The sequence below is a fragment of the Salmo salar genome, chromosome 24, assembly GCF_965601325.2.
Source record: "Salmo salar chromosome 24, fSalSal1, whole genome shotgun sequence".
NCBI classification, from domain to species: Eukaryota; Metazoa; Chordata; class Actinopteri; order Salmoniformes; family Salmonidae; genus Salmo; species Salmo salar.
This window is the reverse complement of record NC_138314.1, coordinates 30018709-30037046: the sequence shown is the minus strand read 5'-3', so window position 1 is coordinate 30037046 and position 18338 is coordinate 30018709. Positions and strand designations below refer to the sequence as shown.

Genomic DNA, 18338 nt, shown 5'->3' with positions numbered 1-18338 from the left:
ATGCGCTCTCTTTCTCTCTGTCTAGCCAATTAGCAACGACACAGCTGTGCTTTCCCTTCCTCATCTGCACGTTGGCGTCTTTCAATTGGAGCGTAATCCCTTCAGGTTCTGGAGATGACCACCAAAGCTCAGCAGTCATTATTGTGACACGTGCAGAGGTGAAGACAAACAGAAGAAGTCAAGTAAATGAAAAGAGAAGACTATCGCTCCTCTGTTTTTATTCTCCTTTGTCTGACAGTGTGCTGGTGTTCTGGGCTTTGAAGTAGACGAGGCCCTAAAATAGGTCCTTCTTTATGTAACTGTGCCTGTAGCAAGCGAGACACAATGATGGCACGTGTGTGAGCGGGCCCTGAGTCGTTAGCCCACCTATCCCCAGTGAAATTATGCAGACTAGGATGGGAGGGAGGATCCGGAAGGACATCGCTTCTAAATTTGAGTCAAAACACTGATGGGTGTCAGCCAAATGAGAGATAGAGAGGGAGGGAGAGAGAGAGTGACAGAGAGAGGGAGAGAGAGTGACAGAGAGAGAGAGAGGGGGAGAGAGAAGGAGAGGGTGACAGAGAGAGAGAGTAAGAGTGGGTGGGAGTGGGAGAGAGAGAGAGTGACGGAGAGTGGGTCGGAGCGAGAGAAAGAGAGTGGGAGACAGAGAGAGACAGAAAGAGAGAAGCAGTGACAAAGGAACTGGGCGTACTTGTGGGGGTTTGGTACTGTAGGGCTGCATCCTTTCTCTTTCCAGGTCCATTATCCCAGGCAGGCCTGTGTGTGAGCACCAGAACCCACCTGTTAATTACCTTTAATGACTGTTAATAGCTTCTGACTAGCCAGCATGAGGCTGTCCCTCTGTGCAGCAGGAGGGTGCTCGCTCCAGGGCTTCTATGCGGCTCAGTGCGGATCTGTGCTTTCGTTAACTTCTCAGAAAAACCCAGCGAAATAGGAAACTCTCAGAATCAAGACACACAAGTGTGCTGCCGACTGCCGACTATTTTTAACACGTGTCCCAGATTTGTCTGTTGGTAGCAGTTCTATTTTAATTGAGAGGTGAGATGTAGGGGCACTTGTTGAATCGGGGAACAGCACGCAACATGGCCCCCGTTGAAATGTTGTCAGTCACACCGCTCTCTCTCCCCCCCTTCCTCCCCTTTCTCTCTCTCTCTCTCTCTCTCTCTCTCTCTCTCTCTCTTGCTCTCTCTACCCCCCTGTCCTCCGCCCTTCCTCTCCCCTCTCTCTGTAGGTATTGGTCAGGGAGTGCCGGTGGTGGCTCTGATAGTGGAGGGGGGTCCTAATGTGATATCCATCGTGTTGGAGTACCTGAGGGACACTCCGCCTGTCCCCGTGGTGGTGTGTGACGGGAGCGGGCGTGCCTCAGACATCCTGGCATTTGGACACAAGTACTCCGAGGAGGGAGGGTACGTGTCACATATCAGATACACAGGTTTGCTACAGTATTGCCGGAATGCAGAAACCGTTCCAGAAATCTGTATAGTAAGATGTATTTTTAGTGTTTCCCAAATACAGTCCTAATGCTTATGCTAAATGTTAATACTTCAACTTTAAAATCTGAATTTAAGTTTTGGCTCCAGGTCTCTTTTACACTTATCCTTCTCTCTATCTCTCCGTCTCATCAGGATCATCAATGAGACTCTGAGGGACCAGTTGCTGGTGACCATCCAGAAGACATTCACATACAGCCGGACCCAAGCCCAACACCTCTTCATCATCCTCATGGAATGCATGAAGAAGAAGGAGTTGGTGAGTGTTCACGCTTGCTCACGGGTCACCATGGAAACATATACCCACCCTGCACCTGTGCAAAGTCTCAAGCACCAGTGTGATAGAGATTATTAAGGAGAAAAAAACTGAGATTTAGAAGTATTAGAAGTAAGCAGGGGGAAAACCCCTTTAGCTCCTACCCCTATACCCTACCCCCCCTACACCCTACCCCCTATACCCTACCCCCTACACTGTCCAGAAACAACCCCTACCCCCTACACTGTCCAGAAACAACCCCCTACCCCTACACTGTCCAGAAACAACCCCCTACACTGCCCAGAAACAACCCCCTACATTGTCCAGAAACAACCCCCTACACTGTCCAGAAACAACCCCTACCCCCTACACTGTCCAGAAACAACCCCTACCCCCTACACTGTCCAGAAACAACCCCCTACACTGTCCAGAAACAACCCCCTACCCCTACACTGTCCAGAAACAACCCCCTACACTGTCCAGAAACAACCCCTACCCCCTACACTGTCCAGAAACAACCCCCTACACTGTCCAGAAACAACCCCCTACACTGTCCAGAAACAACCCCCTACACTGTCCAGAAACAACCCCCTACACTGTCCAGAAACAACCCCCTACACTGTCCAGAAACAACCCCCTACACTGTCCAGAAACAACCCCTACCCCCTACACTGTCCAGAAACAACCCCCTACACTGTCCAGAAACAACCCCCCTACCCCTACACTGTCCAGAAACAACCCCCTACCCCTACACTGTCCAGAAACAACCCCCTACACTGTCCAGAAACAACCCCCTACACTGTCCAGAAACAACCCCCCTACCCCTACACTGTCCAGAAACAACCCCCCTACCCCTACACTGTCCAGAAACAACCCCTACCCCCTACACTGTCCAGAAACAACCCCCTACACTGTCCAGAAACAACCCCCCTACCCCTACACTGTCCAGAAACAACCCCCCTACCCCTACACTGTCCAGAAACAACCCATACCCCCTACACTGCCCAGAAACAACCCCCTACACTGTCCAGAAACAACCCCCCTACCCCTACACTGTCCAGAAACAACCCCCTACACTGTCCAGAAACAACCCCCTACACTGTCCAGAAACAACCCCTACCCCCTACATTGTCCAGAAACAACCCCCTACACTGTCCAGAAACAACCCCTCTACCCCTACACTGTCCAGAAACAACCCCCTACCCCTACACTGTCCAGAAACAACCCCCTACACTGCCCAGAAACAACCCCCTACACTGTCCAGAAACAACCCCCTACACTGTCCAGAAACAACCCCCTACCCTGTCCAGAAACAACCCCTACCCCCTACACTGTCCAGAAACAACCCCCTACACTGTCCAGAAACAACCCCTACCCCCTACACTGTCCAGAAACAACCCCCTTCCCCCTACACTGTCCATAAATAACCCCCTATCCTCTACACTGTCCAGAAACAACCCCCTTCCCCCTACACTGTCCAGAAACAACCCCTATCCCCTACACTGTCCATAAACAACCCCCTACCCCCTACACTGTCCAGAAACAACCCCCCTACCCCTACACTGTCCATAAACAACCCCCTATCCCCTACACTGTCCAGAAACAACCCCCCTACCCCCTACACTGTCCAGAAACAATCCCCCTACCCCCTACACTGTCCATAAACAACCCCCTATCCCCTACACTGTCCAGAAACAACCCCCTTCCCCCTACACTGTCCAGAAACAACCCCCCTACCCCCTACACTGTCCATAAACAACCCCCTATCCCCTATACTGTCCATAAACAACCCCCTACCCCCTACACTGTCCATAAACAACCCCCTTCCCCCTACACTGTCCATAAACAACCCCCTATCCCCTACACTGTCCAGAAACAACCCCTTTAGCCCCTACACCCTACCCCTACACTGTCCAGAAACAACCCCTTTAGCCCCTACACCTTACCCCTTACACTGTCCAGAAACAACCCCTTTAGCCCCTACACCCTACCCCCTACACTGTCCAGAAACAACCCCTTTAGCCCATACCCCCTACACCCTACCCCCTACACTGCCCAGAAACAACCCCTTTAGCCCCTACACCCTACCCCCTACCCCTTACACTGTCCAGAAACAACCCCTTTAGCCCCTACCCCCTACACCCTACCCCCTACACTGTCCAGAAACAACATGCCTACCTTCTACAGACACAACTCTTTTAGCCCCCACCCCCTACACTGTCCAGAAACAACCCCTTTAGCCCATACCCCCTACCCCCTATACTGTCCAGAAACAACCCCTTTAGCCCCTACCCTGTACCCCCTTCCCCCTACACTGTACAGAAACAACCCCTTTAGCCCCTACCTCCTACCCCTTACACTGTCCAGAAACAACGTCTTTAGCCCCTACCCCCTACCCCCTACTCTGTCCAGAAACAACCCCTTTAGCCCCTACCCCCTACCCCCTACATTGTCCAGAAACTACCCCTTTAGCCCCTACCCCCTTCCCCCTACACTGTCCAGAAACAACCCCTTTAGCCCCTACCCTCTACACCCTACACTGTCCAGAAACAACCCCCTACACTGTCCAGATCAACCCCCTACACTGTCCAGAAACAACCCCCCTACCCCTACACTGTCCAGAAACAACCCCCTACACTGTCCAGAAACAACCCCCTACACTGTCCAGAAACAACCCCTACCCCCTACACTGTCCAGAAACAACCCCCTACACTGTCCACAAACAACCCCCTACCCCTACACTGTCCAGAAACAACCCCCTACACTGCCCAGAAACAACCCCCTACACTGTCCAGAAACAACCCCCTACACTGCCCAGAAACAACCCCCTACACTGTCCAGAAACAACCCCCTTCCCCCTACACTGTCCATAAATAACCCCCTATCCTCTACACTGTCCAGAAACACCCCCCTTCCCCCTACACTGTCCAGAAACAACGCCTATCCCCGACACTGTCCATAAACAACCCCCTACCCCCTACACTGTCCAGAAACAACCCCCCTACCCCTACACTGTCCATAAACAACCCCCTATCCCCTACACTGTCCAGAAACAACCCCCCTACCCCCTATACTGTCCAGAAACAACCCCCCTACCCCCTACACTGTCCATAAACAACCCCCTATCCCCCTACAATGTCCAGAAACAACCCCCTTCCCCCTACACTGTCCAGAAACAACCCCCCTACCCCCTACACTGTCCATAAACAACCCCCTATCCCCTATACTGTCCATAAACAACCCCCTACCCCCTACACTGTCCATAAACAACCCCCTATCCCCTACACTGTCCAGAAACAACCCCCCTACCCCCTACACTGTCCATAAACAACCCCCTACCCCCTACACTGTCCATAAACAACCCCCTATCCCCTACACTGTCCAGAAACAACCCCTTTAGCCCCTACACCCTACCCCTACACTGTCCAGAAACAACCCCTTTAGCCCCTACACCCTACCCCTTACACTGTCCAGAAACAACCCCTTTAGCCCCTACACCCTACCCCCTACACTGTCCAGAAACAACCCCTTTAGCCCATACCCCCTACACCCTACCCCCTACACTGCCCAGAAACAACCCCTTTAGCCCCTACACCCTACCCCCTACCCCTTACACTGTCCAGAAACAACCCCTTTAGCCCCTACCCCCTACACCCTACCCCCTACACTGTCCAGAAACAACATGCCTACCTTCTACAGACACAACTCTTTTAGCCCCCACCCCCTACACTGTCCAGAAACAACCCCTTTAGCCCATACCCCCTACCCTCTATACTGTCCAGAAACAACCCCTTTAGCCCCTACCCTGTACCCCCTTCCCCCTACACTGTCCAGAAACAACCCCTTTAGCCCCTACCTCCTACCCCCTACACTGTCCAGAAACAACCCCTTTAGCCCCTACCCCCTACTCTGTCCAGAAACAACCCCTTTAGCCCCTACCCCCTACCCCCTACATTGTCCAGAAACTACCCCTTTAGCCCCTACCCCCTTCCCCCTACACTGTCCAGAAACAACCCCTTTAGCCCCTACCCTCTACACCCTACACTGTCCAGAAACAACCCCTTTAGCCCCTACCCCCTACCCCCTACTCTGTCCAGAAACAACCCCTTTAGCCCCCTACACTGTCCAGAAACAACCCCTTTAGCCCCTACCCCCTACCTCCTACCCCCTACACTGTCCAGAAACAACCCCTTTAGCCCCTACCCCCTACCCCCTACACTGTCCAGAAACAACCCCTTTACCCCCTACCCCCTACCCCTTACACTGTCCAGAAACAACCCCTTTAGCCCCTACCCCTTACCCCCTTCCCCCTACACTGTCCAGAAACAACCCCTTTAGCCCCTACACCCTACCCCCTACCCCCTACACTGTCCAGAAACACCCCCCTACACTGTCCAGAAACAACCCCCTTCCCCCTACACTGTCCATAAACAACCCCCTATCCCCTACACTGTCCAGAAACAACCCCCTTCCCCCTACACTGTCCATAAACAACCCCCTATCCCCTACACTGTCCAGAAACAACCCCCTTCCCCCTACACTGTCCATAAACAACCCCCTATCCCCTACACTGTCCAGAAACAACCCCCTACCCCCTACACTGTCCAGAAACAACCCCCCTACCCCTACACTGTCCAGAAACAACCCCCTTCCCCCTACACTGTCCAGAAACAACCCCCCTACCCCTACACTGTCCATAAACAACCCCTTATCCCCTACACTGTCCAGAAACAACCCCCTTCCCCCTACACTGTCCAGAAACAACCCCCCTACCCCCTACACTGTCCATAATCAACCCCCTATCCCCTACACTGTCCAGAAACATTCCCTTTAGCCCCTACACCCTACCCCTTACACTGTCCAGAAACAACCCCTTTAGCCCCTACACGCTACCCCCTACACTGTCCAGAAACAACCCCTTTAGCCCCTACACCCTACCCCCTACACTGTCCAGAAACAACCCCTTTAGCCCCTACACCCTACCCCCTACACTGTCCAGAAACAACCCCTTTAGCCCCTACACCCTTCCCCTACACTGCCCAGAAACAACCCCTTTAGCCCCTACACCCTACCCCCTACCCCTTACACTGTCCAGAAACAACCCCTTTAGCCCCTACCCCCTACCCCCTACCCCCTACACTGTCCAGAAACAACATGCCTACCTTCTACAGAAACAACTCTTTTAGCCCCCACCCCCTACACTGTCCATTAACAACCCCTTTAGCCCATACCCCCTACACTGTCCAGAAACAACCCCTTTAGCCCCTACCCCCTTCCCCCTACACTGTCCAAAAACAACCCCTTTAGCACATACCCCCTAGCCCCTACACTGTCCAGAAACAACCCCTTTACCCCCTACCCTGTACCCCCTTCCCCCTACACTGTCCAGAAATAACCCCTTTAGCCCCTACCTCCTACCCCCTACACTGTCCAGAAACAACCTCTTTAGCCGCTACCCCCTACCCCCTACCCCCTACTCTGTCCAGAAACAACCCCTTTAGCCCCTACCCCCTTCCCCCTACACTGTCCAGAAACAACCCCTTTAGCCCCTACCCTCTACACCCTACACTGTCCAGAAACAACCCCTTTAGCCCCTACCCCCTACTCTGTCCAGAAACAACCCCTTTAGCCCCTACCCCTTACACTGTCCAGAAACAACCCCTTTAGCCCCTACCCCCTTCCCCCTACACTGTCCAGAAACAACCCCTTTAGCCCCTACCCCCTACCTCCTACCCCCTACACTGTCCAGAAACAACCCCTTTAGCCCCTACCCCCTACCCCCTACACTGTCCAGAAACAACCCCTTTACCCCCTACCCCCTACTCTGTCCAGAAACAACCCCTTTAGCCCTACCCCCTTCCCCCTACACTGTCCAGAAACAACCCCTTTAGCCCCTACCCCCTACCCCCTACACTGTCCAGAAACAACCCCTTTAGCCCCTACACCCTACCTCCTACCCCCTTGACACTTGTGGAGATCTGAGAGGATGAGACACGGTAATAGCTCCACCCTGCCCTCTAATAGGCTAGTGGATTTTTTTTGTCATATTTTTGTCACACCTGTCCAATCCTTTCAGATCTCAACAAGTATCTAGGTGATCAGCGCTGTGATGGGGCTGCGAATTTAAAGGCACTCTGACATAGTCCAGGACCAACTGGTTTGGCTTTAGGTTGTTTCCTCTTTTTTCATTTTTATTTTTTCCCTCTGCAAGTGTCACATCCATTCAAAATCCACTCAAAACATACCCCACTAGCTGTGTTTAGTGCAAGACACAGCAGTGGCTGTCAGTCACATGAATGAACCTCCCCTCAGGTGGTGACAAGGTCTTCAGATCAGGGTCTCTTCAGATCAGGGTCTTTTCAGATCAGGGTCTTTTCAGATCATGGTCTCTTCAGATCAGGATCTCTTCAGATCAGCGTCTCTTCAGATCAGGGTCTCTTCAGATCAGGGTCTCTTCAGATTAGGATCTCTTCAGATCAGGGTCTCTTCAGATCAGGGTCTCTTCAGATCAGGGTCTTTTCAGATCAGGGTCTTTTCAGATCAGGGTCTCTTCAGATCAGGGTCTCTTCAGATCAGGGTCTTTTCAGATCAGGGTCTCTTCAGATCAGGGTCTCTTCAGATCAGGATCTCTTCAGATCAGGGTCTTTTCAGATCAGGGTCTCTTCAGATCAGGGTCTCTTCAGATCAGGGTCTTTTCAGATCAGGGTCTCTTCAGATCAGGGTCTCTTCAGATCAGGGTCTTTTCAGATCAGGGTCTCTTCAGGTCAGGGTCTCTTCAGATCAGGGTCTCTTCAGATCAGGGTCTCTTCAGATCAGGGTCTCTTGTGGAGAGAAACTGCACGTTTATTATATTTATTTTAGAGCTCATCCTCAATGTTTAGTAGACAGTCCAACTACACACACAACAATACATATTATCACAACACTTTCCCTGGCACAGAGTGACATTTCACAGGGCATGCCACACGCTCTATGGTAAGTGGATGATGATGGTAATCACATCATATTGTCCTCATATATAGTGAGATGAAATAACAGTCACTGGGTCTCTACTGAATATAAACTTCAGCCTCGATTATCCCACATGCACTGAACAAGCACATCTTTGCTTTGCAATAGCTGATTTACCAGTTCAGTGCACAAGCACAAGTATAATGTCATGTGCATGGAATGTCGGCCACAGTACGCAAATACGCACTCTGGTACATGTAGGTTTTTAAATACATACTTAGTTTATAAAACACATTCATAGCTCAGTTGCACAATATGCTTGGAAAGTCGATTACATCACAATCATTGAATCATAACCACAACTGGAGACACCTCGTCAAATTGAGGACTTGTATTTTACAAAACAGCATTACGGTAGCTAGCAAAACAGTATAGGAGCACATGTTATGTAAAAGGAAGGTAGCCTAGCGGTTAAGAGCGTGGGGCCAATATCTGAAAAGTCACTGGTTTGAATTCCCGAGCTGACTTGGTGAAAAATCTGTTGATGTGCAAGGCACTTAACCCTAGATGCTCCTGTAAGTCACTCTTGATAAGTGTCTGCTAAATTACTAAAACATTTTTTTTTACTAACTGCAAAAAATAAAATTGTCTAGCTAGCTAACTTTGAAAACTGTGGGGCATAACAATTTACTTCTTTGCGGTTGCTACTGCACCACACTTTGCAAGCAAACATTGAGATTGAATTCATGGTTGCATGTGTTGTTGTCCTACTTTTTTGTAATTGTAAATCTCTTTAAATTAAACTATATATATATTTTGGAATGTTTTGTGTCATTTTGTTGTGTGTTCTTTTGTCTCTTCTTTGTTCCTTTGCCATAAAATATTCAAATTTTTATGTGATGATTAGGAACCTTTTTGTGTTTGTGTTGGTGTTTCTCCTTTTCACTGTGCATCCCATGTTTCTTCCTACCATACAGACAAACACGCACACAGATAGGGAACTGCATATTCCCACACAGAGGGGGAGGGGAGGGAGGAAGAGAGATGCTGGTCACGGATGTGGGTGTGTAAGTGGATTGATTTGAGCTCTGTGGGGTTTATTGTGTGATTGATGCTCACTCAGATGCATCTCCAGAACACCCAGTTGAATGGAGTCGCTGGAGAACTTAGAGCCAAGAAAATCTGATAGACAAAAGAGTCAACCTCTTCCTTAGCTACTGGCACCACTACCTACGCTACTACTACTTTACTATAGTACGTTCTCTATGAAATGGATCATACTGAGGAGAATTGGTTTGTATGTGCTGCCACCTTGGTCTTGCTTGGCTTAGGCTGATGCAGGGTAATGCCAAGCACAGTAGTGTGGTGTTGGCTGTATAAAGCTAGAGCAAGAAAATCCTGTAAGATTTCTGATGACGTGGGACTAACGAGTTTGAATGAAGGAATATAATTGGGAATCCCTTGGATTTGTAGCCTACCGTGTCATCATGACGTTCTAATCTACGCTGTTTCACACAGCAGGTTCGGTGCTCTTTCGTTTAGTCAGTGTTTCGATTAAGATACATATTAGTAGCCTTCTACCATGTAGACATCCATAGCGGGTCATGTTGAGAACAGGGTAATTACTGCTTGCTGGCCCACTGCCAGCACTGCCCTGTAGTGCTATCCCTGAATTATTCTTCTGGCAAGCCGAGAGGTTTCAATCTCTCTCTCCATGTTTTCCAGCATGAGCGACGCCATTCCTATTAATCAAACTGACAGGCCTCGGAGTGTTCGTTCCCGAATCCCGTTTGTAAACGCATGGTTCCTACCAGGAATACCTTGTTCCTTTTCCTTATAAAGACTCATGGTGGTGAGGGTGTCTTCCAAAATGCATGTACTCATCAGCGAGCTGAGCAGTGGGCTTCCGCTGTGCATTGAATCCCGGCAACCTTTTGCTGTTCCCCGTGCAGTAGGGAAATCACCCGACTATCTCTCTCGGCTGGAGGTGTCAGACCTCATCTGCGTCAGGTCTCTGGCTCTCTGCTTGACACTCTTCCTCCCCTGTTGCACATGCTAATGCCCTCACAGGCTCTACACCGCTCCCATATCTTCATTTAGCAGCCGTCTCTTTCGTATCCATGTCAGTGATGGTAAATCCACCACAGTGACACTGCTGAAGAACCACTGTTGGAAAACGATTTGAATTCAAGTCATCCACAGTGCGTAAGAAAGAGTCGTTGTTCGTGAAAATAAGTCTCTATGACGATAACACCACTATGATGCCTTTGTAAGAATGGCATGTCCTTTATATCTCTGTAGATTACACCTCTCTTATACATAAGTCTCAAAGGGGTTATTATAGGTCATACCCCCACAATACGGTCTTCATTATGTGCTTGGCTACGCAGAATCCTTTTCTAAGATCTTTCTCCTCTTTTCTGTGTCACTGGCATCTCTCTCAGATGAATAATTAAATGCAGGATAGGCCTTATATGTTTAATTCCCATTAATGACTGAGTATGAACCACCAGCCCTCAATGTTCCTCCGCCTCTCTGGCAATGAGAGGATTCATCCGGCTTTTACTTGATTATGTTGAGGCTGGTTTATCACATTAAGATTTCATGAAGACAGTTTCAGCCCCAAGTCAGTTGTTTCCGTCTCTCTGTTGCTTTGTGTGTCATATTGAGCGAGGGGTGTGTGTTTTAAACCAAACACACCCCTCAGCCCTGAGACAGACAGACAGACAGACAGACAGACAGACAGACAGACAGACAGACAGACAGACAGACAGACAGACAGACAGACAGACAGACAGACAGACAGACAGACAGACAGACAGACAGACAGACTGACTGACTGACTGACTGACTGACTGACTGACTGACTGACTGACTGACTGACTGACTGACTGACTGACTGACTGACTGACTGACTGACGTGATCAGGGGAAAAATGGATACAGTTAAATATCAGGATATAATTGTTTACAATATCAAAACAACATGTTGCGCTAGTCAGCTGTACCTACACCAAAACAACATGTTGCGCTAGTCAGCTGTACCTACACCAAAACAACATGTTGCGCTAGTCAGCTGTACCTACACCAAAACAACAGTATTTTCCTTCATAGCTTTTTCTCCATCTTCTATTAAATAGTGAGAGAGTTCATTTTCTCATGGCCCTCTCTTGACCCTCTGCAGCGGACATAGTCCAGCAAACCGGGAACATTCCCAGAACATTAGCTAAGATTCCCATTAAGTTCTAGTTAGGGTTTTATCTAACATTAGGATGATAACATCCCAAAAACATTCAAAGAATGTTTTTGATAACAAAATACATTTTTATTCTTGGATTGTTCTAACATTCACTATAATGTTGTCCACAACATCTGTAACAACCACCATAGAACATTCCTCAAAAGTTCTCATTAAGTGTCCACGTAATGTAATAACTCAATGTACCAGTAATGTTTTCCCAGCAAACCAAATTGCTTCTGTAAAAGTTCCCAGAACATTCGTTAGGTACTGGCAAATGTTCAAATAACACAAAAACTGTCCAGTTGTGCTGATGATTATAAAACAGTCACCTGATGTTGCAAGAACATTCCCAGAACACATTTTGTCTGTTCTTTAAAGGTTTCTAGAATGTTTCATTAGGTTGTGGGAACAGTCTGGTGAGAACATTGTGGGGACATCATAAAAGACATGTTCCCAAAACACAAAAACTGTCCAGTTGTGCGAATGATTCTACAATGTATCTTTTAGGGTGTAAAAAAACATTAACCTGAACACATATCATCTGTTCTTTAATGGTTCCCAGAATTTCTTTAGGTTGTGGAAACATTATGGGGATATGACAAGCGATAGGTTCCCAAAACACTAAAACTGTCCAGTTCAGATAATGTTTGTATCAGGGTGCAAAAAACATTCCTTTGATGTTGCAAGAATGTTGACAGAACCGCCTTTCTGAGTTCTTTAAAGGTTCCCAGAACATTTAATTACATTATGGGAACAGTGTGGATACATTACAAGAGATAGGTTTCCAAAACATAAAATATGCCCAGTTGTGATGACAGTCATACAAAGTTTAAGTTAGGTTGCACAGGAAATTCCCTTAATGTTGCAAGAATATTCTTGTGATATTCACGAAGGTTGCACAGAATATTCCCACAATGTTGCATAAACAATATTCTTGTAATATTCATGAAGGTTGCACAGAAAATTCCCAAAATGTTGCATGATGTTCCACAATTTCCAAATAAATATGTTTTTATGACAGTCATAGCATATTTGTTTTAGGTTTAACATAATATTCCATTGATTTTCATGCAATACACATGTCTACCTTGTTTTGGAGGTCCTCAGAAGATTTCAAGAACATTTAGAAAATTATACGTTCTCAGCATGCAAATTTGTATTTACTTAAAGCAGATTGGAATACATCCCCATCATGTTTCTCAACAGATTGAATGCCAATTTGCATTGTAGGCCCACTACAAGGTGATATAGACACACAGCACTTTCATTTCATTCATAAGACTTTTGAGCAGCATTCAAACATACTTCTTACACTTTCTATGTTGACAATATGCACATACAGGGTTTGAACCTGAAATGGTTGGTTCCTAAGCTAGGTCTTTTATCCTTTTCGCCACCAGGGAATCACACAGATATCTTATTTTTTCAGTATATAGCACATGGCTGTATGGTCAATCAGGAATTCCATGCTTCCTTTTTAGCCTTCTTAGACATAATTAACCCAGGGAAATTCTGATCACTTCACCCATCCTCTTTATATGCTGCACATATTTACAAGGTATCCAAGACTGTGCTGATCTAGGACCACTTTTGCTTTTCAGATCACGAAAAATAAAACGGGGGGACAATGTCAAGTGTCTCAAAGTAGGAATTATATTGGGTGCGTTTAAAAAAAAAAAAAAAAAATTCCAGTGTGCCTCCAGTGTGCCTCCCCAGTCCGGTACATCCTGTGCCTGCTCCTCGTACTCGCCCTGAAGAGCGTGTCACCAGTCCGGTGCAACCTGAGCCGGCCCCACGCATCAGGCCTCCTGTGCGCCTCCCCAGTCCGGTACGTCCTGTGCCTGCTCCCCACACTCGCCCTGAAGTTTGTGTCACCAGTCCGGTGACACCTGTACCGGCTCCACGCACTAGGCCTCCAGTGCGCATTCACAGTCCAGAGCTTCCGGCGACGGTTCCCAGTCCAGAGCTTCCAGCGACGGTTCCCAGTCCAGAGCTTCCGGCGACGGTTCCCAGTCCAGAGCTTCCGGCGACGGTTCCCAGTCCGGAACCTCCTGCGATGGTTCTCAGTCTGGAACCTCCTGCAATGGTTCCCAGTCCAGGACCTCCTGCGACAGTCCCCAGTCCGGAACCTCCTGCGACAGTTCCCAGTCCGGAACCTCCTGCGACGGTCCACAGTCCAGAACCTCCTATGATGGTCCACAGTCCGGAGAGTCCCGCTCCAAGGCCGGAGCCTTCCACTGCGCCGGTGCCCAGTCCAGGCATGGCGTTTAACCCAGCTCCATTGCCGGAACCCTCCTTTGCGCCGATGCCCAGTTCAGGCACGGCGTTCAGCCCGGCGCAATGGCCGGATCTGGGGTCTGGGCGGGGGCTACGACCCGCACCGGAGCAGCCACCGACACTAGTCACCGACACCGACACTAGAGCCTTTGGTTCTCCATGATGTTTAGGTCAGAGCGTGACTAGGGGGGTGTTCTAGTCATTTTTTTCCTATGTTTTGGGATAGAGTATGATTCCCAATTAGAGGCAGCTGATTATCATTGTCTCTAATTGGGGATCATACTTAAGGGTTCCCTGTTCTCACCTGCTTTGTGGGATACTGTTTTTTGAGAGAGTGCATGTGCACCTCAGTACTGCACGGTCGTTGTTTGTCTCTTGGTTTATTTTAAGTTTCACTAAAATAAAGATGTGGAACTTCAATCACGCTGCGCCTTGGTCCGTCTCTCTACACGATCGTGACACTGGATTTACAAATCTGGACAAAATAAAGAAATCCTCTCTTTTAGAAGAATGTATTTGAGCCTCAATTTCACTGTTCATTTTTTTTTTAAGGAACACGGTTAAAGAATATGTGGAATTGAACCTGCAATCTTTGGATCTGCAACCAGATCGTTAACCCTCTATAATCATCAGCCCAAATGGACAACTTTTGTGTTGTGAGAACATTTGCCGTGACCTAACAAATGTTCTGAGAACTTTCACAGAAACAATTTTGGTTAGCTGGGATTAAACAATACATTTGTAACATGGAATCGCAATAAAATTGCAGTATCGAATATTAATACATATAGAATCTTGAGAATCATAATACATATCATATTCCCGCCTAAGTATCGTGATAATATCATATCTTGAGGTCCCTGGCAATTCCCAGCCCTAATAGAAAGAGAGTTAGAGAGGCAATTTAACTAGGTTAAGCAGTAGGAGCAGTGAAGTGGGTCACAGGGCTTGTGTTGAGACTGGTGGAGGGGAGAGAAGAGGAAGCCACCTACAGGCAGGGTCGGCAGGGGCCTGGTGTGAGGCGAGGGTTGGCGGTGGGCTGGTGTGAGGGGAGAGTAGGCCACCTACAGGCAGGGTTGGCGGGGGGCTGGTGTGAGGGGAGAGTAGGCCACCTACAGGCAGGGTTGGCGGGGGGCTGGTGTGAGGGGAGAGTAGGCCACCTACAGGCAGGGTTGGTGGGGGGCTGGTGTGAGGGGAGAGTTGGCGGTGGGCTGGTGTGAGGGGAGAGTAGGCCACCTACAGGCAGGGTTGGCGGGGGGCTGGTGTGAGGGGAGAGTTGGCAGTGGGCTGGTGTGAGGGGAAATATTTCCCTGCTAAATTAAAAGGAATGTCTTCCTATCAGCCTGAACCATTTGGCCGTGAAGAGCATTCTCTTGATTCCTAATCATGTTGAGTGTTTAAATATGCACTAGCACCATGATCAAAAAGCATCCATTCTCACTTAAAAGGGGTGCTTTTTACTAGTTTATCTCTTCTTCCTCTGCTTTAGTGTGATGGACGGTTGTCAATGGCCTGTCTTCTTCGTCAGTCCTAGTCGAGCGACACGCGTCAATCAATACGCATGAAAGTTCTATCTGCATTTTTGTCCAAATGGAGTTATTGACATAGCCTTGTTCTCTACCTATACAGTACTCTAAATACTCCAATGCATGTTGTTATTGACATAGTCTTCTTCTCTACCTATACAGTACTCTAAATACTCCAATGCATGTTGTTATTGACATAGTCTTCTTCTCTACCTATACAGTACTCTAAATACTCCAATTCATGTAGTTATTGACATAGTCTTCTTCTCTACCTATACAGTACTCTAAATACTCCAATTCATGTTCTTAAGCTCAAAAGAATACAAGATAGAAATTGCTTACACCATTCAAACAAATGACTGTTTAGAACATTAGAGACACTTATCTCAGAATCCTCTTTTTGCAGAAATAACCTTATCAAGCTCTTAAAGAGTCCAAAAAATGCCAATCCTCTATTGAATGAGATATAAATACTTGCTTCACAAAGACTGTTGACCAATCAGCATTAGAGGTTATAGCATTTCTGAAAAACATGTATGGTGGCCTGTGCGAAACCAATGCACGCACACATCACTGCTAAATATATACAGTTGAAGTCAGAAGTTAACATACACTTAGGTTGGAGTCATTAAAACTCATTTTCAACCACTCCACAGATTTCTTGTTAACAAACTATAGTTTTGAGAAGTCGGATAGGACATCTATTTTGTGCATAACACAAGTCATTTTTCCAACAATTGTTTACAGACAGATTATTTCACTTATAATTCACTGTATTACAATTCCAGTGGGTCAGAAGTTTACATACACTAAGTTGACTGTGCCTTTAAACAGCTCGGGAAATTCCAGAAAATGATGTCATGGCTTTAGAAGCTTCTGATAGGCTAATTGACATAATTTGAGTCAATTGGAGGTGTATCTGAGGATGTATTTCAAGGCCTACCTTCAAACTCAGTGCCTCTTTCCTTGACATCATGGGAAAATCTAAAGAAATCAGCTAAGACCTCAGAATAAAAATTGTAGACCTCCACAAGTCTGGTTCATCCTTCAGGAGCAATTTCCAAACGCCTGAAGGTACCACGTTCATCTGTACAAACAATAGTACGCAAGTATAAACACCATGGGACCACGCAGCTGTCATACCGCTCAGGAAGAAGACGCGTTCTGTCTCCTAGAGATGAACGTACTTTGGTGCGAAAAGTGCAAATCAATCCCAGAACAACAGCAAAGGACCTTGTGAAGATGCTGGAGGAAACAGGTACAAAAGTATCTATATCCACAATAAAACGAGTCCTATATCGACATAACCTGAAAGGCCGCTCAGCAAGGAAGAAGCCACTGCCCCAAAACCGCCATAAAAAAAGCAAGACTACGGTTTGCAATTGTACATGGGGACAAAGATCGTACTTTTTGGAGAAATGTCCTCTGGTCTGGTCTGATGAAACAAAAATAGAACTGTTTGGCCATAATGACCATCATTATGTTTGGAGGAAAAAGGGAGAGGCTTGCAAGCCGAAGAACACCATCCCAACCGTGAAGCACGGGGGTGGCAGCCTCATGTTGTGGGGGTGCTTTGCTGCAGGAGGGACTGGTGCACTTCACAAAATAAATGGCATCATGAGGGAGGAAAATGATGTGGATATATTGAAGCAATATCTCAAGACATCAGTCAGGAAGTTAAAGCTTGGTCGAAAATGGGTCTTCCAAATGGATAATGACCACAAGCATACTTCCAAATTTGTGGCAAAATGGCTAAAGGACAACAAAGTCAAGGTATTGGGGTGGCCATCACACAGCCCTGACCTCAATCCTATAGAACATTTGTGGGCAGAACTGAAAAAGCGTGTGTGAGCAAGGAGGCCTACAAACCTGACTTAGTTATACCAGCTCTGTCAGGAGGAATGAGCCAAAATTCACCCAACTTATTGTGGGAAGCTTGTGGAAGGCTACCCAAAACATTTGACCCAAGTTAAACAATTTAAAGGCAATGCTACCAAATACCAATTGTGTGTATGTAAACTTCTGACCCACTGGGGATGTGATGAATGAAATAAAAGCTGAAATAAATCATTCTCTCTACTATTATTCTGGCATTTCACATTCTTAAAATAAACTGGTGATCCTAACTGACCTAAGACAGGGACGTTTTACTAGGACTAAATGTCAGGAATTGTGAAAAACTGAGTTTAATGTATTTGGCTAAGGTGTATGTAAACTTCCGACTTCAACTGTACATGTAATACTAATAGTGAGCACTCAAGCAAACATTTCCCTCTAGGATACAAATGGAGAAGGGGAGGGGTGTGTTTCTTACCCCTACATTAGAGGGAAAACCTAAGCCCCTAGTGATGGACACTGATTGTGTGGCATTATGGTCACAAACACAGACATTCAGTGATACAGTGCACGCCTGGCACACACACACATCCTTGATTATAATGTTTTGGTTGAGCAGATGGCTTGCAGGGTTGCTTGTTAGTGTCTCCCATAGTGAAATTACCATAGTAACTCTCTCCCTCCCTTCACACAATACATAGATGGTCCAGTCCAGTCCTGACTCCACAGGTCATCAATAACCTTCACTGACCACACACTGGC

General features: G+C 47.4%; 1 protein-coding gene across 4 annotated transcripts in view; it reads left to right on the top strand.

Annotated features, from left to right (window-relative positions):
• The window catches only part of LOC106585358 (transient receptor potential cation channel subfamily M member 3), a 168627-nt gene that overhangs the window by 104817 nt on the left and 45472 nt on the right, over positions 1-18338 (top strand). For all 4 annotated transcript variants that reach the window (XM_014171467.2, XM_045706852.1, XM_014171466.2 and 1 more), the window contains exons 7-8: positions 1232-1406; positions 1626-1749. In XM_014171467.2, coding sequence (XP_014026942.1) covers positions 1232-1406; positions 1626-1749 — 299 coding nt within the window. The remainder of the gene's footprint in view (positions 1-1231; positions 1407-1625; positions 1750-18338) is intronic.